The sequence below is a fragment of the Anneissia japonica genome, unplaced genomic scaffold (genome assembly GCF_011630105.1).
Source record: "Anneissia japonica isolate Jap-2015-1 unplaced genomic scaffold, ASM1163010v1 scaffold234_len1672027_cov178, whole genome shotgun sequence".
Taxonomy (NCBI): Eukaryota; Metazoa; Echinodermata; class Crinoidea; order Comatulida; family Comatulidae; genus Anneissia; species Anneissia japonica.
The window spans coordinates 431088-456807 of NW_022738761.1; the positions used below are offsets into that span (position 1 = coordinate 431088).

General features: G+C 32.7%; 2 protein-coding genes across 2 annotated transcripts in view; both read left to right on the top strand.

Annotated features, from left to right (window-relative positions):
- The window catches only part of LOC117117759 (transmembrane protein 208-like), an 18318-nt gene extending 5153 nt beyond the window's left edge, over positions 1–13165 (top strand). The window contains exons 2-4 of the mRNA XM_033262179.1: positions 4431–4586; positions 10263–10399; positions 10994–13165. Coding sequence (XP_033118070.1) covers positions 4431–4586; positions 10263–10399; positions 10994–11207 — 507 coding nt within the window. The 3' untranslated portion in view covers positions 11208–13165. The remainder of the gene's footprint in view (positions 1–4430; positions 4587–10262; positions 10400–10993) is intronic.
- Positions 13166–15542: 2377 nt separating this feature from the next.
- The window catches only part of LOC117117752 (terminal nucleotidyltransferase 4B-like), a 31692-nt gene continuing 21514 nt past the window's right edge, over positions 15543–25720 (top strand). The window contains exons 1-4 of the mRNA XM_033262166.1: positions 15543–16065; positions 17190–17313; positions 21431–21477; positions 23987–24107. Of these exons, the coding sequence (XP_033118057.1) occupies positions 15671–16065; positions 17190–17313; positions 21431–21477; positions 23987–24107 (687 nt within the window). The 5' untranslated portion in view covers positions 15543–15670. The remainder of the gene's footprint in view (positions 16066–17189; positions 17314–21430; positions 21478–23986; positions 24108–25720) is intronic.

A 25720-nucleotide genomic window follows, 5' to 3' on the forward strand; every position in this document is an offset into this window, starting at 1 on the left:
TTATATATATGTGTGTATATATATATACATATATATATATATATGCGTGTGTGTATATGTATATATATGTATATATAGGTATATATATGTATATATATGTGTGTTATTATAAAACTCAAAAGTAAAGACAATAAGATTGACTTGGTAGACTGAAACACATGTTTTTTTCTGGGTTTATCCTATTTGTCTATTAAATTATATATATATATATAGATATATATAATATAAATGTAATAATAATATATGTATATAATAATAATAATTATACATATATATATTTCCATGAACCAACAAATACGAAGATTGCAATTGAAAAATTACTAATTTTGATGCCAATTTCTGACCTGAAAAATTTGTTGCAGGATTCATGTATTTATTATTTATAATATATTAAATAAATTGTAGTTATAAGGTCACAATGTTTATATCAATCTATTAATTAATTAGTAATTAACTAATTTAAGATATTAATTAAGATTATATTAATAAGGATATTCGTAAAGTTCTTGTGAAAGTTATTTGCATAATTGCAGTTTATTTACACGGCATTTCGACGGATATTCTTCACCTCGTGTGAACCATCATCCTGAGCTATGCTTACAAAAAGTATGCGGTAATCGCGCGATAGTATTAGCATTTGCATACATGAAAACACTTTGACGATGTTTTTTGTGTTTTGTTTTTGTTTTGTTTTATACTACTTCCAGCGTTAGGCCCACTGAATTGTTTAAATGCTTAAATAATTGAAAACATAAATTATGTGGATTAAATTCTCATATAATTTACAATGTAACTTTATAATGTGCGGTAATTTATAAGATTATTTTTTTAAACAGAATAAACTAGGTAACATTTGATTGAAAAAAAAACAAAACCAGATTTTACATCTATAGACGTAAGTTGATTTAATTATTAATGGTATAGGCCTATACCTATTATATATTTCTATAAATTAATCAACAAATATCTCATTAATCACACTATCGAAAAATAGGCCTATTGAAGTATTATTGAAGTATTATTAATTCTTTATTAAAACATTATTTGAGCACCTTAATTATTATTATTATTATTATTATTATTATTATAATTATTATTTTATATATTATTTATCAACCATACTAACATTGAAATCATGAATTATGTGGATAAAATTATAGAAAATAAACTTATAATTTATAAGATTATTTTTTAAAACAGAATAAAATGGATAACATCTATATTTTAAAAAACAGGTTTTGCATAGACGCAAGTTGATTTAATATATGCTGATTCATCTCATTAATCAAACAGTTATTATTCATTATTATAATATTATTCGAGCACTGTTATTATTATTATATTATTATTATTATTATTATTATTATTATTATTATTATTATTATTTTTATTATTACTACTATTGTATTTTTTATTTTTGTTGTTCTATTTTTTGTTTTATGTATGGACCTATATATATGTATATATTTAATAATTAGAAATAATTATAATTAATTATAAAACGTATATAATATAATGTTAACAATAATATAGGCTAGGCTAGACCTAACCAATTATTGATACCATAATCTACAGATAAAAACATCCATTTGATAGTTAAACAGCAGCTTTTCGAGTGGCAGTGCCGATAGAAAACTGCAGTGTTTTGGCACTGTGGCAGTGCAGATAGAAAATCGGAGCTTTTTTCGTACTGCGGCAATAATGCAGATAGAAATTAACAGCTTTTTTCGCACTGTGGCAGTGCCGATAGAAAAAAGCAGCTTTTTGGCACTGCAGCAGTGCCGATAGAAAACAGCAGCTTTTTTTCACACTGCGGCAGTGCCGATAGCCTCAGCCTATAGAAATAGACAAAAATACTAATGGAAATTTATCATAGGCCTAGACCAATAAATATTTAGGTCCAGAATAATGATTTTTCCATCAGGATCTCAAGTAATTTTCTCTTTACAAACACTTGTCAGATTACTGTGAAGTCTAAGAAAAAGTGGCCTGTAAAGCTTCATCCTGTCCTGTTTGAAATTCCACATTGAATACAGACAAGTGGGCCAAAAGAGGATGAGGCCCATTTTCAGGACGATCAAACCCAATTTGAAAGTGGGCCTGATGGTCCTGAAAAGTGACCTATATAATATCTTCATCCTGACCAGTTTGTTTGAAATTCCACAGATGCGATTTTGAGCAACCCATATCTTGCATTCAAGGCAAATTATTAGGTGCTATGGAAATCTGAATACAGGTTACGGAAATTCATTTTAGAAACTTGAGAAGTTTGTGACCTTTGGAAAGCAAGGTTGAATTTTGTGAGAGTGGCTGATTTAATTTCTGAAATTGAGCAGGTCAAGTCATATAAATATTTAGGCGTATAATATTAAATAACACTCTCAAATGGGATGATCATACCGATCACATGATGAAAAAGCTTAACAGCAGGATGTATTGTCTTCGTAAACTTAGTTCTTTTAATGTGTGCAGTAAAATTTTAGGTATCTTTTATAATTCTGTAATTTTAAGTGTCTGGAGCTATTGTATTGTGGGTTGGGGAGGAAATATATCTAACTGTGACAAGGAAAAAATCAATCGTCTGATCCGAAAGGTTGAGAGAGTGGCCGGTGTGCGTTGCCTGTCGGCGGACTTGGTGTACCACTACCGGTTAGAGAAGGTGTTTCAGAGCATCATTGAAGACGTGACCCATCCCCTTCACTCTGAAATTATTGACTCAAAGATTGCTCGGAGTGGTAGACTGAGGCCGCCGGCAGCGCGCACATGCCACTACTCTTCCTCATTCGTTCCCCAAGGTGTCAGAGCTTTTAACAAAACTTTTAAAAGATGAATTATGGTAGTAATGATGATGAAATGGAAAATGATAGTAACAATAATAATAATAATAATAATAATAATAATATTGATAATAATAATAATAATGCTTCGATGACTTGTGTTTTAATGGTCGTTGTTTGATATCTTTTTTACATTGTAATTTTTATAGTTCATTATATTTGATCATTCTTTTAATTTTTTTTACTGTATTTCAATGCGAGAACTGAATTTCTGGAGCAATAAAGTGTATCTTATCTTATCTTATCTTAAGTCAATGTAAGACACAATGGAAAATATTAAGTGACATCCTTAAATTTTGATCACTTCAGCACCAACTATGGTGTGTTTGAGGTTGGTGTTGACCTATAAAGACAGCAGCATCCCCAAGATTATTTACAGTAAACAAAGGGAACCAGTTTCTTAGAATAGTGGAAAGTGAGGGGCACTAGGGCTTGGGAATGCTGCGATAGGAAAGGAGGTGGATTGACCCCAACGTCTAAAATATACTATGCATTATAGATGGCGGAAATATGTGTTCAGTTTTAAACTATGTTACAAAATATTTTGTCTTTGTATTCCAATTTGTAATTTTTGTTTAAAATATAAAAAAAAATAAATTAACAGTTCAAAACAAGGGGGAATGTGCCCTCCCTAAATCACAAAAGATTGAATGACATAAAAATAGACCTTACAGTAGTCTGTAAAAGGCTCAGAACTAGAGTCTAAGTGATGGGTGACTAGTGTTAGCAAAGCAAGGTCATGGTGGGTGGGGGATGATTTCCTGTATGTACACACTCAGCCCCATGCTTTGAAATCAGAAATTTTTTAGACAGTTGAGATTCAAGATTAATGAAACTTTATTGTCTGTAATATTAAAATTATAAACAGAAAATTGAATTACTCTGCAAGATTTAAAAGTTAGAAAAGAAACTTACGTAACACCACAACACATCCAGTGCCAATAAAATACAGCCTTAAAAATAAACATAAAACATTAAAGAAGAATAAAATCATGAAGAAACTTTAAAATAGAGCAAGATTTTTAACACTGTTAGTATAATTACGTAATTAAATTGAAACCTAGTTGCACATGAATTGAAAAGATGGATACTATTTGGCACAAATGAGTTTCTATCTACAAAGTGATGTTATTGGAGGCAAAAGTCTGATGCCTACCGTAATCTGTTGTAATTATAAGCAGAGTGTAGAAAATTTGTAGGATCCTATATAATTTAACGGCCACATATTTTTCATATATTGATTTTATTTATTTATTTTTTCTTTATTCTGAAATACACTTTCAATACAATGTACTGGTTTCCAAAGTGGTTCAGTTAAATACAAAAAAAAGGTAACAAAACATAAGGTTAATAAAAGTAACTTTTATTGATGATATTAGTGTAAGGTCGGTAGTACTAATGATATGTTGGGCAACTTTTCTAGACTTTTCGAATTTCTTCTTGTCATTAACTTGAGAATTTTACTGAATGTAAATTTTGTCATTTTCTATAATAAACATAAAAAAGGAATCTCAATTTTAAATACTGTATTTACTGTACATTTTAACCAGTATCTGTTGTTACAGTAGGTCAGAAATTTTTTTTTTCTTGCAGCCTAAAGGAAAACCAAAAACCAAAGGGCAGAAACAGATTTATCTGGAAAACAATGAGACTCTGAAATTCTACTCTTCAGTGATGGGGATAACCTCTGGACTGCATATAGTTTTTAGACTTTTATGGTTCTATGAATCTTTCTTATGGTATAACTGGGTATGTATCATTGTTTGGTTTTTTTTCATCGTCGGCATAAAAAAAGTGAGGTCACAGAGGTCACGTTGACTTTGTAAACACATAAACTACACTAGTAGTAAAATGACTTGTAGAAATAAAGCTGAAACTGTGCTTGTAGGTGCTGTCTGGTGTTGAACCACTGGTAATATCTTGCATTTTTAATGAATAATAAAGATGTAGGCGATAAAAACAATCCAAAAAATATTTGCTAAACATGATTGCTTGAGGTTATATATAAAATTTTCTCATGAATAAGGTCATCCATGTCCTTAAGTACCACTACTACCAGTCCAACCTAGGGGCTTGGCCCACAATACTCTTAGTCTAAAGCCACATTTGAACGGGAGTTATTTCGGTAAAACTAACCGATACGCCTGTTAGTTTAGTCATAAAAGTCCTGTGCAAACAACCTAGGAAGTTTTCTGGTCAGGAAACTTACCCAAGTCGACGGTTAGTTTCACAGAGTCAATTGTGCTCAGGAAAACTACTGGAGTGAATTTGAACGGGCTAGATACAGTAGTCCAATGCGAACCGCGTGACTTGGTTAATCTTCTGGGGTCACTGAAGTTGATGACATTTATCGCTCTGTTGGGCAATATGTGCACAGATTAAACTCGCAATCAGGGTTGCCATTTGGCATTTTTTGCCTGGCCGTAACGTTTGAAAAGTCATGTTGGCAAAGTAGAAGTAGAGGTCCTGTTAGCACCCTCAATAATTGCTTTTCATTGCTCGATTAGGTTTTACCCACACTGACAGGAAACTAAACCGAGTCGAAAATCCAAGAGCGGACAGCCGTACGATTCTACCGTCGGAGTGTTACCGGCGTCTCGGTAAAATCTTCCCCTTTATAAATCCAGTGCGTCTGCAGCTTTAGGCAGATATAGCTAAATTTAAACAAACAGATAGCATTCACAGAATATGTTATATTGTAAATACTAACAATTACAGTAAATGAAATATTTCATTTATAATTTAAAGACTCTTACAACAATCGCTAATTCCTACATCTGTCACTCGATGTTTATTTACTTCCAAACTGCTCTAGCCTATCGAAAGTTGTTATCCATGAGTACGAAATAACGAAACACGTACAGTACAACAGGATTTTGATTAAGTAATTTCAGTTATATCACACAAATTTAAACAGTGTTGAAATAATAAATCAAACCTTGAAATGTAATGTTTTTGTCGTCAAAAAACCTGCTAATATTAACAAGGAAGCAAGCAAATTTTAGACTTTAGAGGTATAGCTAGGCCTAGTGCGAAATCGGCAGACAAAACCAGCCTACGTACGTATGTCATCTCTATACTCATGTGGCATTAGCGCGAACTCTCGTACCAACGACACTTAGTAGGCTTAATTTCATCTAGAAAGGTTAGTGATGCGTGACACTGCGCGATACTCTCTGCGAAACCGTGCGTTTAATGAATAGACGAAGAAAATGGTTGTTGTTAACAAATAATGTGGCGTTATGGTTAGCAGTCGTACAGCATAGCAGAGAGGAAAATCCTGGAGAATAGTTTATCACTTTCCGTTCAAATTTAAAACGAAACTGATGCTTGTTTAATAATATTTTGTAAACTTAAATTGCTGGCTATTTAAACTATGTTTTCTGTCTTCATCTGAATTTGTTAATATTCAACTGTACAGTATGTACTATCTAGGCCTACCTAGTAACCTATAGGTTAACCTTAGATCGTTGAACCTCTTGGTACAACACGTTTTTATTTGTATCAGACTCGATTTTATATTTTGGCCAGCATGTAATACTGATTTACCTTGACATTTAAACGTAGATGTGCAATGATAATGTCAATGTACAGCACCCTCAAGATTACGATCTTTTTATTTGGAAAAATGATAATAGATTAGATGCATCCCTGTCCCTTGGTAATACTGTTTGATCGCGAAATACAATAATTATGATTTTTTTTCAAACACACGTCCATGACAAATGCTATTACTATTATATTCACATAGAGTACATAGCCCCTGTCTACCTTTTATTTTTTTCTATATCCGCACATGTACAATATTAAGCAATTAGTAGAGCTCCACATAGTACACTATAGGAAAATTATTGTACGAAAGTTAAATTTAATGCTTGAAAAAATTTCCTGAGGGCCCTGAAGGCCCGAAGGAAATTTTTGAATGCATTAAATCTAACCTAAGTATAATAATTTTCTGTTTAGTGTACGATGCATGCTCTACTAATTGCTTTATAAGTCAATCGCCGTCTTTTAATTTTAGTTTTTTTATAACCAACTGTTGTAGCAGCCATCGGTTGCTATAGTGATATGATCAGTATACGTGTGCGTATTTAAATTGAGCTATGCGTATGCTGATTTTTGCTCTTGTAGTACGCGTTTAACTCATCTAACATCAGCAGTACAGTACGGATACGATGAATAACTATTGTGTAAGAAAGAACTTGTTTGTAATGCTATATTGATAGACTTTCGTCAAAGAAATAAACATTTCAGCATTCGAGAGGGTATACAGTCACTACCTTTTTGGTCGGTACATGTAGACAGGTAAAATCGTGCGATGATTTCATAACTAGGCCAGGCTATGGCCTATGCCTAGTAATAGTAGGAGGAGGCCCGGGCGGCCTGCCTGGTCGTAGGCCTACATCTAAATTTGTTCCTTGAGTCCTTAAAATAGGTCTAGAATATTTCTATTAAACATTCAGTTTGTTGTGTTTATGAGGGTCCATTGATTCAATAATTCCTTAATTGTTCTTACTTAATTTGAAGTAACTTTCTTTGGGTTCTAATTAAGTTTGTTTTACGAAAGTAATTTTCAATTACAATTAAATTTTTATCGCGATGCGCGATGTATTTTTCGGCGGTGGTGACGAAAAAATAAGGAATCTTTTTTTTCACCTGAACCTTAAAAAAAATCAAGCCGAGCGTCCAATAATACAAAAATTATTAAACGCTGGGGAATACATAGGCAAAAAACATTGGGAGTTAGAATGATGACGTCACGATTGACTTCTAATACACATTATAATTTATATCAAATAACAATATAAAATACAGTCCTGGCACAGGTCTACTTTTGTAAGTAGTTCACCTTTACTCAAAATTCAAAATCTAATAATCAATTCATAGTCAAATCATCAGTCACACGCTTTTTTCTCTCATTTTCATAGAAAGTCATATTAAATATTATACAGAACATTTGGCATTCAACCTCATTTCAATAAATATTATGCCTATGATTTTTTCAATTTTTTTTCTCATACTTTTTCTAAAATATTTTTGAACTTATCATTAATAATTGTACGTATACGCTGCTATCCTCAGAAGCCATTCCAATTCGAAGGGAACCTGAACAAAAACTCCCTGAAAACTACAGTGTAATGTAATTCATCTTCTTTTTTTTAAATTAAAATTTTAATGTTGGTTTTTCATTTTAAAGATTGCTTTATATATAATGATTCAATGACAGTGATTTGATTATGGCTAACATTATATTCTTCATTATTAATTCAATACAATAAACATAAGTGTGATAAACTGTACATACACATATTGTACATACCGATAACCTACACATCAGACTGTATTGAAAGCCTGCGTGGGGAATATATTCTCTGTAAAAAACACACCATATTATACACATATAAATCAGGGGTATATATCGCTGTTTCGTAATCATTATTGTATGTATGCATCATCATTATGATTTTGATTCAACTTGGCCCCAATCAGTGGCATATCTAGGAGTCTTAAAATGGGGTGGGGTGGGGGTGGGCTTGATGTTTCGGTGAGGGTGCTGGCTTGCAAAATAAGGCGATATGAGATGATTTTGTTTACTTTCAACATTTTCAACTACCAGACTGCAATTCAGTCTGGTAGTCATACATTTGGTCTTTGATTTGATAGTTGTTACATTATTATCAATATACTATTCAACATAATGTAACATTTATTATCATCAAAATTATTATCTTATCGATTGTCCCTCATTACCAACAACAACATCATCTTCATCTCATCAACATTATTATTATTATCTTATCAATCATCTCCCATCACCAACAACATTATCATAATCATTAGAAATTAAAATTGTTATTATCTTAACAATCAACCCTCATCACCAACAACATTATCATCATCATGATCAAAATTATTAATATCTTATCAGTCATCCCTCATCACCAACATTATCATCATCATAATCAAATTTATAATATCTTATCAATCATCTCCCATCACCAACAACATTATCATCATCATAATCAAAACTATTAATATCTTATCAATCATCCCCCATCTCTAACATTATCATCATCATCATAATCAAAACTATTAATATCTTATCAATCATCCCCCATCACTAACAGCATTATCATCATCATCATAATCAAAATAATTAATATCTTCTCAATCATCCCTCATCACCAACATTATCATCATCATCATAATCAAAGTTATTAATATCTTCTCAATCATCGCTCATCACCAACATTATCATCATCATCATAATCAAAATTATTAATATCTTATCAATCATCCCTCATCACCAACATTATCATCATCATCATAATCAAAATTATTAATATTTTATCAATCATCCCCATCACTAACAGCATTACCATCATCATCATCATCATAATCAAAATAATTAATATCTTATCAATCATCCCTCATTACCAACATTATCATCATAATCAAAATTATTAATATCATATCAATCATCCCTCATCACCAACATTATCATCATAATCAAAAATATTATCTTATCAATTGTCCCTCATCACCAACAAGATTATCATTATTATCATCATAATAAAATTATTAATATCTTATCAGTCATCCCTCATCACCAACATTATCATTACCATCATAATCAAAATCATTATCTTATCAATTGTCCCTCATTACTAACAACAACATTATCATCATCATAATCAAAGTTATTAATATCTTATCAATCCTCCCTCATTATCATCAAAATCAAAATTATTATCTTTTCAATTGTCACTCATCACCAGCAACATTATCATTATCATCATCATAATAAAAAAGTATTAATATCTTGTCAATCATCCCTCATCACAAATATATTTGAACTTTTACCTTAATTTGCCTTTAAATTGAAAGTGTTTAAGCTGTGTGCATTTACTCCGTGTTTGTTTTGTAATTCGTTTTTCTTCTCATTAGTTAAGTTATCTGTGTTATTTGATTTTCGTTTCTCTTTAATTGAACCTCTTTGAAAACCAGTACTATTGTAATGAAAGTGCATTTCAGTATAAATAAAGAATAAATAAATACATGAAATTACTGTATAATCATCATCATTATTAAACATCATTCATCAGCTTCTTCCTACTTGAAAAAATGATTGCCTCGTGAGAACTAAACTCAGGGGCGGTTCCAGGAGGTGGCAAAAAAAAGAGAGTAAAGAAAATAAAGCGAAATAGACGTGTCTATCTCAAATACACTTCTCCCTTAGTGCTTTGCATGTCGCAAGGTCCCTACCCAGATTTTTCTCTGGATTCTCCCCTCAAATTCCTGGCCCAGCTGATTATACTTCAATTTTTCTCCTAGGTATTTTCATTTCCTAACAATTAATTGTTTCTGCTAACTTCAACATTTTTGTAACATAACAAATATTATGTCTACTAATTATTTTTTCAGGTATTACTTATTTTATCTGTGGTTACATATTTTGGCTGTTATAAGTTATTATCATCCATGGCAAAAGCAACATTTTCTGAAACAGGTACGTTGGTAGATGGAGGAATTGATTTGAACATGGAATCTGGAATGGCAGAGTGAGTACCAATTAACGTTGTCATGGATAAGATGTAGATATCATCGTCATTGAAAAAGATACAGGACCACATTGGAGTATCTAGTTGTAATGGTCTATTGATGACCCTACTTTTTACCATACTATAATATAAATAAAATAATGATGGATGGGATGAAAGAAAGTAAACATTATCGTAAATAGTGTTATTACACTTTCACAGTTGATTGTTCTACATTTGATGAAAACCTGGGAACTGTTATTAGGATAGTTATTTTTGAATATTTAAGATTGTTGAAAAAGTTAAAAATTAATTTGGACAAATTACATCAATAGTACAGTATCTATGCATTTTTTTTCAAATTATTTCTGGTTATTATGGCTAGCAAGGCCTATTCATGCTTTCTACCTTGTCTGGGTCAATTTGCTGTTGCCTTGGTTCTTTGCTCCACCTCCTCCATATTAAAACATTATTAAAATTATTTTTCAATGTGTATCTGTATAAAAGCAAATTTTCTGAATAAACATTCAATTAAAGCATATTTATTATTATATTTTTTTGTTTCTTTTTAAGGAAAAAGATTATGAATATTTCTACTTTTGCTTTTCTTTGCAGGCATATAAAAGATATAATCTTGTTGACAGCAATAGTGCAGTTTCTAGGCATTTTTTCAGATTATTTCTGGTTATTATGGCTGTTAGGGCCTATTCGTGCTTTCTACCTTGTCTGGGTCAATTTCCTGTCACCTTGGTTCTTTGCTCCACCTCCTCCAGAGGATGATGAAAAGAAGATGAGGAAAAAGGAGAGGAAGGTGTATAAGCGGTATTGATGTTGAGATTTGGAAAATCATAATAATAATAATAATAATATTAATGATAATAACAACACTTAGCAACTGAAATATATGGTCATGATCATAGGTGTAGACCATGAATCCTGTTTATACCTCTCTAAAATGTATATTTGAGGCTTGTCATCCCAAAACCAGAGTACTGTCGCTAAATGTTAAACTGAGTAATATATAAATATACAGTATAACATAAGAATGTGTCGGTATTGTGTACTTTAGTGCAGAGAAGCCATGATACTTTTACTCAAAACTTTGGCAATAATAAGTTGATGGAGAATATGAATATATTAAAAAATCAATTTTCTTGTTTTGGTCACTGATGCTAGGTTTGGCATTGCAAGCCCCATTTAAAAACTTGACTGATAGTCACGTTTATTTTTATATCTTTCAAATTCAAAAGTTATTGAAACTTTAAAAGAGGATATTTAAAAACAAAATATTGAAAATTATGTATTTTATGCAGAATTGCATGTAAAAAAATAAAGTAAATTAAAAATTAATGAATATGTTTTGTCATGTTCCCAGTTTTGGTACCTTGAATTAAAACATTGGCAGAATCAGAAAAAAGGGATGGCAAAGGGCACTTAATTAAGGGCACTTAATTTCTTGGAACTAAAGTGCAGGCTCAATTTTAAATTCCTAAATCTGTCTCAGTAAAATAAATTTAAGCCCAGATGCTTTATTTAAATTTCTTACTTCCACCCCCAACTTTTAAGTAGACTTTAATGCAAAATACTTCTTTCATGTAAGACCACCCCTTAAAGTGGTTGAAAAAGACATTTTACACTATGTAATCCTCAGATAAACAATTTTAAGTTCTAGTATACAGATAAATTGCATATGAAATTCTAGCTTGGCCCAACTCTTGAGCTACTTAACCTTCCCTCAGCACCTGAGAAACTTGGGCCCTAGGCTGGACTGTGGTGTTGGCTACACCTACAATATGTAGCCTACCTAAGCCTGCAAACATTATGTTGTTTGCATTTTATGGTTCGTTTGGGTTTAAATGTCATGATAATGTTCCATCAGCAAAAAGTTGAGCTTTGGTTTTTAACGCAGCTGTTTATTTTTCTACTGCAGCAAAACATTTAAGGTGCTAATAAATTAATTTCTAGGAAAAAGACTGAGCACAGAATGTTACTGCTGAGCATAAGGACTACTACAGCAGTGAAATTATCTTTCTATGACAATTTTTCTCGTTTATTGTGTGGGGAAATTTGACTTATCTCTTGTGGAAATGTTTACCCCAAACTCAATCCAATTTCATGTTCAAGGGGCAGACTTTTTACCTGAGGAACTAAGATAATTTATATATAATATATATATTATACACAAAATAAAATGTAAATGTACACTACACTTATATGCAGAATAACAAAGTTTTTAAGGGTAGGAGCTCTTATTGATTTTACTAATAGAGTGTTTAGTCTGCAAAAACAAATCAAATTTCACACTTGTCTAGCCAAGGTGTATTAATTCAGTGGTGGTGCCACCATTCCTTGCTCTGGTGCCCTTGTAGCTAGAAATGCATTTGGAGGTATCAAGACTAAATTATTAATCTTGTTAAAGTGGAAATTAGCTGAAATTAGGTTGTTCCAAATGTAAAACTCTTTCTGAGGAAGACAGTAATAGTAATCTGACTGGCATATAAAATTACTAATGATTATGATTTTGAGTTAACAATTCAGAAAATAAGATTTTTGCCTTACTGTAAGTACTCATAGCACTGCAGTGTTTGAAGCAACCTTATGTGATGATTTGAACTTTGCTTATAAAATTGCTTTCCAGAAACAAATAGCCAGTTAAGATAATTTCAAACGGGTATTTATTCTCTCAAGGTGTATGGAAAATTCTAGAATTTATAATGCTTTTTACCTCTCGTATTTGGTATACAGTACAGTAAGAATTTCAAACAGGTCATTGAATCATGTTGTTGGAACTGATTTGAAAAATTCTGCGTCCACCCCTGATAAGTCTACAGAATTATTATTAATTGGAGGTGGTCTTTAGTTAGAGTAATCATCCAATGTTACTTGTAGACAAAGAATGACCCTAAATGAAATGGCCCCTACAAGAGCAAATGTATCATAATTAGACAACAGCAAATAACAAGTCTACAGAATTATTATTAGTTGGAGGTGGACTTTAATTAGAGTAAGACATGTATGTTTAAAAAGTGTTTATTAATTATCTATTAATTCAATCATCCAACGTTACTTGTAGACAAAGAATGACCCTAAATGAAATGGCCCCTACAAGAGCAAATTGTATCATAATTAGACAACAACAAATAACAATTTTCATTGAATTGAAGAAAAAAAGGTTCACTATATCACTGCTGTATATTATTGATAATTGATAAAGTATATCTAAAATCTTTTTGCTAAAATGATATTTAAAAACCATATACAGTAATTAAAAAAAATAATGTATGCATGCTGTAAGAACCGAGCCATGGCTGTTAATGAGGTGGTCCTGTAATAGAATATTGGTGGTTCTTTGAGGTCGGGGATATTTTTTTGATAGAGGTGATCTAATTTTAATTTTGCTGTACCGATTATCGCAAAATCACTATTCTTGGTTCTGTTTTGCTTGATATTGTTTTTTCTCTGAGGGATTTTAATGTAAGTACGTCTTTTGCTTTTACATTATAATGTTTCTTGTGTCTGCACTCATGCTTCTCTGTCTATATAGGCCTATTGGGAAAATTGAATTGTGAATTATCTGTTGCAATTCATAGAGCCTTCACCATGTTGCCATGTGTACCGGTACTCAAGTATTTCTCTTATTCCTATTTTCATTTCAATAGCGCCCTCTATAACACCACATAATTTTAGGAAGATTTGGGGTCTTCTACTAGCAATCTAATTACATTTGGGTGATTTTGAATTAACATTCCCTTTTAAGTAAAAAAAACTTGACAATTTTAGTAAAGGAATTAAGCTGAGTTAGTCTAAATTACAGGGGTCTCAAGTTGGAAGGAGTCACCTCAGTTCAGGGAGATCTGGAACAGCTGCTTTCTTAACACATTTAACTTTATTTGCTTATGATACCAATCTCTGAAACAATTGATAATAAATTAGTAAAAATATGCTTATTATTATGAATTTGTGGATGACGGGTTCCAGGAAATTTGCTTGCTTGCGGGAGACTGTTCCGATTTCCGGCAGAATCCTGCGACTTGTGGGAAGCTTTGGACCCCTCATAATAAATAGTAAAAAAAATTAGTTAAAACGATACTTAACAGACTAAACACATTTTAGTAACACATTTTTTTTTTTTTTTAAATAGAAACAGTTGATGTGTACGGTTGCACATAATACCATCCAAATTTGACCCATAGGCATTCATTGGTGGGACAGTAGATTTACTACTGTACAGGTTCCCATGAAAGAAATAAATAATATTCTGAGCATCTAGGGGTTATTCCTAACATTTCCTTAGCCCCAACAATGGGGCTAAATTGAGGGTCCCCTAGGTTTAAATAAACAAAACAGTTTAAAAAAAAAATATTGGTAACAAAAAGACTATTTGAAAAACATAAGAGTGCAGTTCATTGCAGGCAGCAGCCATCTAAAATGTTCTGAACTTAAACCCACAGCCAGTGGCGGCTCTAGGATATATTTTCTGGGGGTGGGGGAGATAAGTTGTCCGACAGGGGGACTTGAGCTCGTAGGCTCGTGGTGACGTAGGAAGTGGTTGAGAGGAGGTTTCCCCCTCCCAAATGAGATTTAAAAAAAAAACCATTTGGATGGCCGAAAATGGCACTTTAGACTGTGACAGCCATGTGTTGGCTTGGTGTGGGCCTATTTTTATATGTTTTATGGTCTGACTGCCTGACGCTCTGTCCAGTGGGGGCTTGACCTCTCCGGTGGGGGGATTATTCCCCCTGTCCCCGCTGGCGCGGGCCACTGCCAACAGCCACAGGTGTTACTCATCTGAGGTGAGTATAAGGCAAAATAAATGATATATGATTGATATATGATCAATAAAATAATAACTAAAAAAATATTTTTTATTATTAATTTCTTGTGTTAATGTTACATCAAGCAGTGGTAACATTTTAACAATAAATAAATAAATGAAATTAATCCTAAATGCAGCCCTTACTAATAATTTCATTGCCTTTTATGTGTTCCAATGTCTTGCTGAGATGCCTTCATTTGAACCTGGCCAATGTAATGATAAAAAGTAAAATATTTTTACAATCATGGCATCTTTTTCATAAGAAGAAAACACTAGTTTTCGAAGCTAATTTGATTGTATCAATTGGCCAATGGGGAGGGGATTTTTTTTTTTAAATCACCACGCATGCGCAATGTATGACAGGCACATCGTCGCCATCTTTGGAAGTTTCTTCGGACAGCTGGAATTGAAGGTGGAAATTACTCCGTTTTTCAACTTCCAGCTTTATTTAAATAGTCCGAAACAGCTTTCTTTGGATGGATCCACGCATATCTTGGTATCAGCCTGAACAACTGGGACCAGCTACCTCTCTTTGGACTGAAATCTTTGATAGTGCTACTCAACTTCATAATCTGCAAATCAATGAAATGACCGCTGCTACGGCGGCCACCACCACAGGAACCGATTCGAATAAAACGGGCCCTGGTAGTCGCTGTCAGGACTTTATTCCACTTCAAGCGAACATCGATTCATCAAGTAAAAGATCAGTCTCAAATGGACATAATCTTGTAGATAGTAGGAACAATTATATAAGCAAACGTAAGCGAGATAATATAGCCTGTACTTATGACTGGAATCATTCAGAGAATTTGGTAGGGGGCGGAACGCCATGGAAAAACCATGGAAAACTCTATGCAGAGGGCGTTATTGGGTAAGGCTTGGAAATTCCCGACTTCAATTTCGTTTACTCACTGTACTATTAACCAATTTCTGTTCAATAAATACTGCCTAGACTTAGGCCTATGCCTATCAAGGCTATGCCTATTGTAGTTTAAACTATGTACCTTAATTTCTATAAATAAATAGCCTCTCTAAATATATTAATTATGAAATAAATAGTCTAGGCCTAAGCCACACACAGACCATAAAATGATAGCCAAGCCTTAGACTTTTATTAGTGGCCTAGGCCTGCCACTGCCAACAATGTTACAGCTGGCTTTTCAACTAATAAATGATACTACTGTATATACTGTACTTTGGTGTTTTAAGTGAGGTGATAATAAATAATACATTTCCTGATTTTGTAAAATTATATTACTAATGTCATGAATGACAATGTTATGAAGCTGCTCTGTTTTAGGAATTAGTCTTGTAAACACAATTTTTGCTATCATTTATTTTGATCATTGTTTCTGTATATGAATATATTAAAGACTTATGTACAGTATTTATAATATATGCCTAGTATAAATCATGGAGCTATGTAAAATTATATACTTATATGTTTATAGCTAGAGGTTTGCCATTTGTTTGCAATTGTACAGATGTAGTACACATTAATAAATCTCAATATTTATCACTTGCTTTTACAGTAAGGGCGAATATAAAAAAAATATAAAATCCAGCGAACGTATTTGTGCCCCATGTTATACAGTAACCCAATTTAGTATTATGATGACCAAACCCAGTTGGATTATTACTGGAAAGTTCTAGAGGATGGCAAACTTCTTGAACCATTACAGTACATTACAATACTCTAATTTAAGAATGTGCCTGAATATAAGCTTGCTCTTCTAGGATAAGTGTCACCCCACATAAATATGTTCATGTTATAAAAACAATACTTGCTATTTATGCTTACACCCATACTATAAATTTTTACCCCACCTTACAGTAAAAGACATGAAAAATAGTGATACAGGTTTTTAATTGTAGTGCAAGTTTACACTGAAAAGAGTCAAATATAAACATGGAGCAGCTACCGATATTATTATTTATAAATCCCTTTTTTAATTGTTTGACAACATTTAATTGTATTCCTTCATTTATTTTCAGACTTCACAATGAGATATACGACTTCTTCCATTTTATGAGTCCAAAGAAGGAAGAGGTTTTGATGCGATCAGAGGTTGTAAACCGTGTTAGTGAAGTTGTACGCAGTATATGGCCAGAGGCTCAGGTATGTCTGATGATACACTGTTCTCCCAAGAATGGAGATCAAGAAAAAAAATTGCACTAGATCTGCATAAAAGTCCTGATAATTCATATCCCACTTAAAGGCACCAAGTACAGTATAGTGTTTCAATGCTTTTCATTTCATTTTGTCACTTAAACATACACTAAAAAAAAAAGAAACTAATATTTTCAAAAAGTCTTGGTATGATCTAAAAAATAAAACTATACTGAATAATTAACAAGTAAAAATACTCTCTCCATTTGATATATGATTTTTAAGGTTTTTTATTTAAATTGTTCATGAATTTACATTAAGAAACAACCTCCAAAAAGTTGATAAATTTGAGCTAAATAAAGTTCATTTTTTATACCAGTAATAGAAACAAGATTATCCAACTAGCAAGGAAAAGCATGAACATATTAGAACATTCCAGAAACCAACAGTTGAATGGAAAAATGTTAGTGACGGAATAGTGTCTGTTGGTAATTTCATGTGATTTAAATGCAGGTCATAAACACTTGAAATCTGGTGGCATTTTTTACATCTGCCTACCCCTTCCTCTTTTACTAATACCTCCAGACTCCCGATTGTAGGACAATACCTTTGTAAGGGATGGTGCCAATTTTATTGTACTTCGTGTACCGCAGAACATCGCGGTACACGCGGCACTACGTAAGCCCTTTCGTTAATTAGGTAGGAGTGGTCTTGTTCAGCGAAGCATTAAAATGTTAACGAAATCGAGTAAAGCATTCTGTTTGACATGCTTGACTAATTACAATATCGTCTACCGCGTCTTCTGTTGTACACGCGGTACATGAATTTTGATATGGAGTTTGGTTATCGTTAATTTATCGTCTGCCGTTGGTTTTTTTTTATTTTATATATATTTGACTGTTATAAATCAAAGGAAAAAATATCATTCTTCAAGTCACGAGAATCATTCGTACATTCCACATAAACTCATAGCGTCGCGGTAAAATACAACTCATGTTCGTTTTGACTTGAAAACTTTGACAACTGGTTGCTAGCCAAAAAAGGTCAATCTCAACGTCTTTGTACGCCGCCAATACGAATGTACTGCGGAGCAGGGACAGAAGTAGGTCATAAGGTGACAAGTGCATGCGAGGGGTTGTTAGCCCGTGGTTAGCATGTATTTATAAAAAAAATAATAAAGTACAGTTTTACCTGCTTCCTTTGTATTTTATTCATGTTCATCCTTTTAATTTAGACAGGAACATTTATCATGTCCTTTTGTTGGTATGACGATCAATGATACGCTGTTTATTGATTCAGTTATGAGCTTTAGTATCCAGTCTGAGTATCGCAGCTAGCTAGTCGCAAATTATTTAGCTACTAAAGGTCTATGCCTCTACCAGTCACGTGCACAGGGTGGATCCAGAGAATATTCTAAAAGAATGTGATGTACGAAGCGCTGAACTGGGTTGGGGTTTGCATAGACACAGGGAGAAGGTGCTACTTGGAATTAATCGAAAATTAACCTGGATAAAGAGTACTAAGGTCTCCTGTTTATTTATTATTTTTTTGTACTTTTCTATTTCTACCCCTCTTTTTTAAGGGGTCCGTCGACCACCTCTGGTGCATATAAACTGATAAGCGCGCATAAAAATATAATTATTTCTCTATTAGGGTAGTCATAAAGACATTTTTCCTCCATGGTACCAGCATGCAGTGTATCCCAATATCTGCTGCATCGAACAAGACGTTCCAAGTCCACTTTAAAATAGGCCGCGTTATAGCAACAATAATCAACTACAGTAGAAAGTTCCACGTGCAATTTTTAAAAATATAATGGAAATTTAGCCACATAGGCCTACAAGTGTCTTTCCAGCATTTTTAATTGATTTAGTTTGATGAATAAATTAGAAAAGCTTTGTTTTTGAAAATAATTATATTATTTTACCCTACATTTTAATGGTAGAGTCTCATCATTTCAGCGACGCAACAGAACATGTGCTTCTCTTCTGGGCTGTGGAAGGCTGGGGGGTGTGAGCAATACAATCAACAGCTAATTAATTTTGGAAACAATGTTTTTAGCCCGGTTCGGGTTTACTGAACGAGGCGATTTTTAAAATAAAATTGACAAGTGCAATTAGAAAATAAAATCATTCTGGTTATACAGTGGGCCTAAGGAAACAAAATTTTATTTTTATTGTCGCACATCCGTCGATTTTTTTATAAAATAAATAAGCTAAAAAATAATAATTCTGAATTTATATAGCGCCTCACGTTGACACAACCTCGAGGCGCTAAAAACAAGGTATGAAATGTCGCGCCGTCCCGCGCCTCAGAATCTTAAAAAAATAAATAAATAATCTCTCAAAATAGTTTTTATTCCTTTCCAATAGACCAGGGAGTTGTTAGACCAGGGAGTTGTTTATAACAACTCCCTGAATAGACGTAAAGAATAATTAAAATGGATAACATTATTTATTCATAGTTAATTTAGTTCTTGGTTCCCAGGCGTTTATCTATGGCCCATATCATCATTGTTTATTCTGAATTATTTATTTCATCGCCTTTAATCATTATCCCTTGTTATTTAAATTTTTAAATACAATCGTTGCTCTATTTCTTGTCAGTTGTCCTCACACGGAAGAAGGCCGTCGTGTTTGAAATATTTATGCACTGGAAATTGAGTGAGCAAAAAATTACACTGTGTAGTTAACCTGTCTCTTATACACATCTAGATGTGTATAAGAGACAGCATACAATGTGTTTCAAACATTGCTTATGAATGTACATAATGTAAAAATATTTATTTAAAGCGCCATTCACAGCAAAATTTCACCAAACGGATGGGTTTGAGCAATAGATTCAATAGCTAATACAGCTATCCTTGTTCATCGCTTGGTCTGGACTTTGGAATGCACCTGAAAGAAGAACTGTAGCTAAAAATAAGATTAGGCTATCGGAAAAGTTCCCGGGGCTTCCTGACTGGGAATTTTTCGTGTGAACGTTCTCAGACTGACTAGGACGATATAATAAAGTTTTATAAACACTAATATACTATACAATTAATGTTTCTATGATGAAATACAACAATCTCGCACTGTACACACTCTGTCCGTAGCGTGTTTACACAGGAGAAGAATTGTACTTTATTATACAATAGTAGCGCATTATTTACTTTTACTATATTTCTGTTTCCCGACAATGGTGTAAATAGGAGAAACCTAGCTAACATATTTTGAAGTTAAAACCGTGGACGGTGTTTGTTTGTTTGTTATTTAACCCATAGCATATGGTAGTATTGGTCCGTGTTCTAATTCTAATCCTTTGCTGTATAGGCACTGTTATCGTCAAAACCAATGAGCCGTGTCTGGGCGGTTACTATCGTCATGCTTAGGTGCTCAGTCAACAGTCATTGGTCAGTTTGTAAACGGGATTACCGAAAACAGCGTGTGGTTGCATAAACGAACTTGCGGTAACATCGTTTAGCCGGTTACCGCGGGTAACGATCGCGAAACCGCGGTACACGAAGTACAATAAAATTGGCACCATCCCTAAGTGTGACAACATCAATATTGTCACAAAAGGTTTTTACTGTCATTAGTGTAACCCAAGTGCCACTTACAGTGCAAAGGCAGCGTCATATGTTTACCACATGTGATCTTTGTTTCACCATCTACTTTTTTTCAACTTATTGTGACATTTTTTTAATCACTTGTACTTTCTCACCTGCTCACTTGTTCTAAACAAATTTGAAACAGTTTTGTCAACTGTGTAATAGATTAAATAATCTCTATAGATGCGTGTTCTTCTGTAGAAAATACTGTACAAGTAATTTTTTTCTTATTTGTAATAATGTTTAATACTTCTGTAAATTTTAATACATTGATTTCGACAATTAGCTCTATGAATACTTCAGAAATAGATATAAATGATTATAGATAGTCTATCTAAAAGTTGACCAGTTCGGTGATACTTTCACCAGGTGCAGTAGTTAACAGTAATGGAGCAAATGTGAAAATTCTTAATAAGTTTATTGACTTTAATAGGTTCCAAGCCATACATTAATGTCTGACCCACATATAGAACTTTGCTTCTGCATTTTAAACTTGTCATTAATATGTGGTATTTTTACCTGTTTTTTTTTCAGCTTGAGATTTATGGAAGTTTCAAAACCAACCTATTTCTACCCACAAGGTATAATACTGTTTGCATATTATAATAATAGAACTATTAAAACTTTAAAATTTTCCAAAACTAATGATTTATTAGCACACTTACAAAGACCAAATCTATATCAAATAATCTTGTTTCTATTAATTTGAAAAGAAATGTTAATTCTTTTAATTGAAAGCTAATGAATTATACAGTACAAAGTAAACAGTCCACTTATTGATATTTTTTTCCACTTTAGGCCGTAGATCTTATGCTTATGAAAACCTGCCTCAAAATAGAAAGAGAAACTCCACGGTTTCATAACTGGATCAATCTCTCCTAATATGCTAGTATTATATTAATTTCTGTATAAAGAACAAATCTAAAGAAAAATTAGTATGCCTATCATCTATATTTTTTTGTCATTTTTGTTAGCATTTGATGTTTTTTTTTTTAATATGTGTATTCTGTATATTGTATATAATAAAATTCCAATTCACATTTTAATTTTTTTTAATAAAACAAAATAAGAACCAGAATATAAGTTACTTTGTGACTTTGGTTTGTGGTATTTTTAAGCTATTTGAAAGAGGTTCAAAGCCGGATTTGGTTGCTGACTAACATTTGGCAGTCACCAGTCTTAATCTAGTAAACATGTGGTATAATTAAAGACATTACAATTATTTTAAATCAATTCCAATTTGGTTTACATTAGAGTATAAATGGCCGAGTCATATAGGCTATTTGGGTGTGCAAGTTTTGTTGGGGCAAAGATCAATCATTGGGAATTCTACTAAAAAAAATTTTCTGGTGATGCATTTAAAATTTCATTATCTACGGTAAATGTCTTCATTATTTACATCCATCTTGCAATGTGCAATAATAATAATAATAATAGTGTAGTTTTATATAGCGCACATATCCATCTAATGTAAGATACTCAGGGCACTTGATACACTATGTAGTCTAGGAACTCGATCAATGACTTTTTTCGCCACTAAGGGTCCCTTCGTGTCTGCTACCCGGTAACCTGGTACCAGCAACTCTCATCGTCCACCACAGCGGCTGTCTGTTCCAGTACACCGGGGTATCCCCCTGCTCGTCTTGAAAGATGTACTGGGTTCTTTATAGTGCACAGAACCATAGGCGAGCGTGCCGTTCGAACCAGCGCCGATATTATGGCTATAGCTTGCTTTGCCCTTGCTAATCGGCCATTCGACTTTGTTCTATTTTATTTATTTATTTTGATTTTACTGTATTTTAATTTAACATTTATATAAAGCTATTGAATAATGTTATTCATAATTTTTTTAACCAGTCAAATCATACATGTTTAAAGTTCACATTTCTTGCAACAGTATTGATTTTATAATAATAATAATAATAATAATAATAATAATAATAATAATAATAATAATAATAATTATAAAGTGCACTGCAGTAGTAGCACTGCAGAAGAAAAAAACCAAAATTACTGTGAACCTTGAAGCAGCCAAAGAAGAAACACTACACACATCACACGCACACATATCAAAGAGTAGAGAATTGCAAGAGTTCAAACTGCCCTGATTTTGTTTGCACCAAAGATTTTATAAACACAAGATGGCTTTCTCTACGATTTACACGTAACAAATAGAAGCGTCGATTTGGCACAGAAAAGTAATCACTTTTGGGCGAGGGCGTCCAGTCATTGCCATGGATCTGAGATAGGATGTTCGCATTATGCCAAAGTTCGTTACTAAGTACATTAATTGTTCCTTAATTGTTCTAAAGAGAGGGTGCATGGTAAATCGTACGCTTCTAATTGTTACGTGTAAACGTAAAGTCGCGTGGTGTACGCCATGGTCAAAGCAGTTAAAGTTCAAAAGTTTTCACTTTTACAAGAGGGCGCCGTACACACGTTATTACAGAATTTGCACACGAAAATCGCAGAGAATGCTACAGTACCTTGCGTTTATAAGATCTTTGGTATGCACGCAATGGAATGGAATGTAGGGGAAGAATTTGAATAGAGTTTGAAACTCAAACATGCACGCAGCACATGTTCGATATGAACGTCTTTAAAGGGAACACGTCCCTTCGTGGCAGTACTTCTTGAAATAGGATTATGTTCCAACGAATCCACGGCAGTCGGACCTCTTGCACTTCTATACTCTTTGACCGTATCTGTCTATGTGAAAATAAATTACTTAAGATAAAAAATACAATTTAGAAGAAATATCTCTCACTCTGACAGTGACAATACATTTGTTTTTGGGGCCCTGAATCATATGTATGATATAAGATAGGAATAAATGACATAGACACCTAATTTGAAAATTCTGGAAAGCAAATACTGTAGTATAGACAAACTACATTATCGGTGAAAAAGCATGACAAAAGGAAAGCATTTTTTAATAATAATAATCATTCTAACATCTAAAGGATAGGCCCTATAGTTGTTAAAGGGACAATGACTTAGTTTTTAATATGCAGTACATTACTGTACAGTATATAATGAAAAATTATTTATTTAAATTTATTATTTACAATACTTCGTATGTTTTTGCAGTGACATTGATCTTGTTGTTTTTGGTGACCTTGGTGATAATCCATGTAATCGCCTTGGAAACGAACTTGGGAAGAGCAATGTTGGTGAAGAGAATAGCATAAAGGTTTTGGATAAAGCATCGGTAAGTTCATTTTTTCTGAATGATGGATTTGGAAACATTTTAATTGTCTTCGATTAGTATAACAACATTTTTCTTTATTGGCAATGGATAATGTTATACCATTCTTAAAAACATTACTAATTCAGATCGGATGTTAGTCATTACATTTATTTCGTCATTGAAATATAACGCATGCATAATCCAATTCATATTCATTAAGTCAGAATTAGAAATTTGTACTACTATTAGTATTACTGGAGTAACAATAGACACTCCCTTCTTAATTTACAAAGAATGTTCTTGGTTAATATAGTCTCTTTTATTGTTAGTGCTTTTCTTTACTTGAGCCAAATGATTAGCAATTTTAACATCCTAAAATCTCAATGCAACTATAGGGTCGTTAGTGGTGTTATTTCTCTATTTTTTCCAATAATTTTATAAGTACAAGAAACCCATTTCTATTTGTGATAATGATGAAGAGAAGACTCAAGTTGTCAGTTAATTTATCAAAGAGTAACACACTAATTAAAATTATGTAATTAACGAATAATATAAAAGTTTATTTGTCTAATCAGAAACACTCATGATAAAATCATGAAGTTTAATAAGGCTTGAATAATGCGTTTGAACCGTATGAATATTCTCAGACTTCCAAGTAAATTTGAACTTATAATTTACCTATTGTGTTTAAAATTATTTTTCTTTTTACTGGTGATTCATTGAATTCATAAATAATTTAAAGGATTATAACAATATAGGGATTTTGTATGATTCAGCCAATCCACAATTTTGAAAGATGAATATGGTATCTTTTTTAACTTTGAGAAAAGCATTTCTTGTAGTCCTTGTAATATCAGTATAGTGCAGTTTAAATTCATCTGTTCACATGATCCCTGAATGACTTGTTCAATGTGAAATGTTTTAACATTGTCTGTGGTTGTTGAGTAGACCAATTGTAACATAAACTGGCAAGTGAGAATCATGGCTTTTACTGTCACTCGCATCATACTAGAATGAAACATTCCTGAAATGATTTCAACTCAGCCAGCCCATGAGATCAGCGTACAGTAGACCATGTTAAATTCTGACTAATAGTATGTTTATTTTCAAATGTACTGTCAGTGTAGTATAATTTATTCATGTAGGTGGATTCTAGTGGGGACAGGAGCTCCAACTGTCCCCTCCCTCTCACCTAATTTTTTGAAAATAAAAAATAAATAAAAAATTTCTTTTAAATTGAGTACCATCTCTGGCCATATCAGTTTGTACCTCCCATCAAAAAATTCCTTCATTGGCCCCTTCTGTTTCGACTTTCTGAATCTGTCATTGTGGTATGAATTTGTTCAGTTTATTCTTTTCAATATCAAATAAAAAATATAAAAGTTGATACAGTAGAACCCCTATTGTATTTTCAAATTGATTAAAAGATTTTAGTTCAAAGTGAATGTTGACATCCTGGCAGTAACTTGATATAGTATAATAGTGATTAAGAGTGATAGGCCTTGTATTTCATTCCACATATTAGGGACAAGGCCAGTTGGGCTTAGATTTTACTGGATTTTAGAGGGCACATAGGTCAGTTGGTCAGGGCATCAAGGTCAATATTGGAAAGGGTACTAAGTCAACCCTTTATC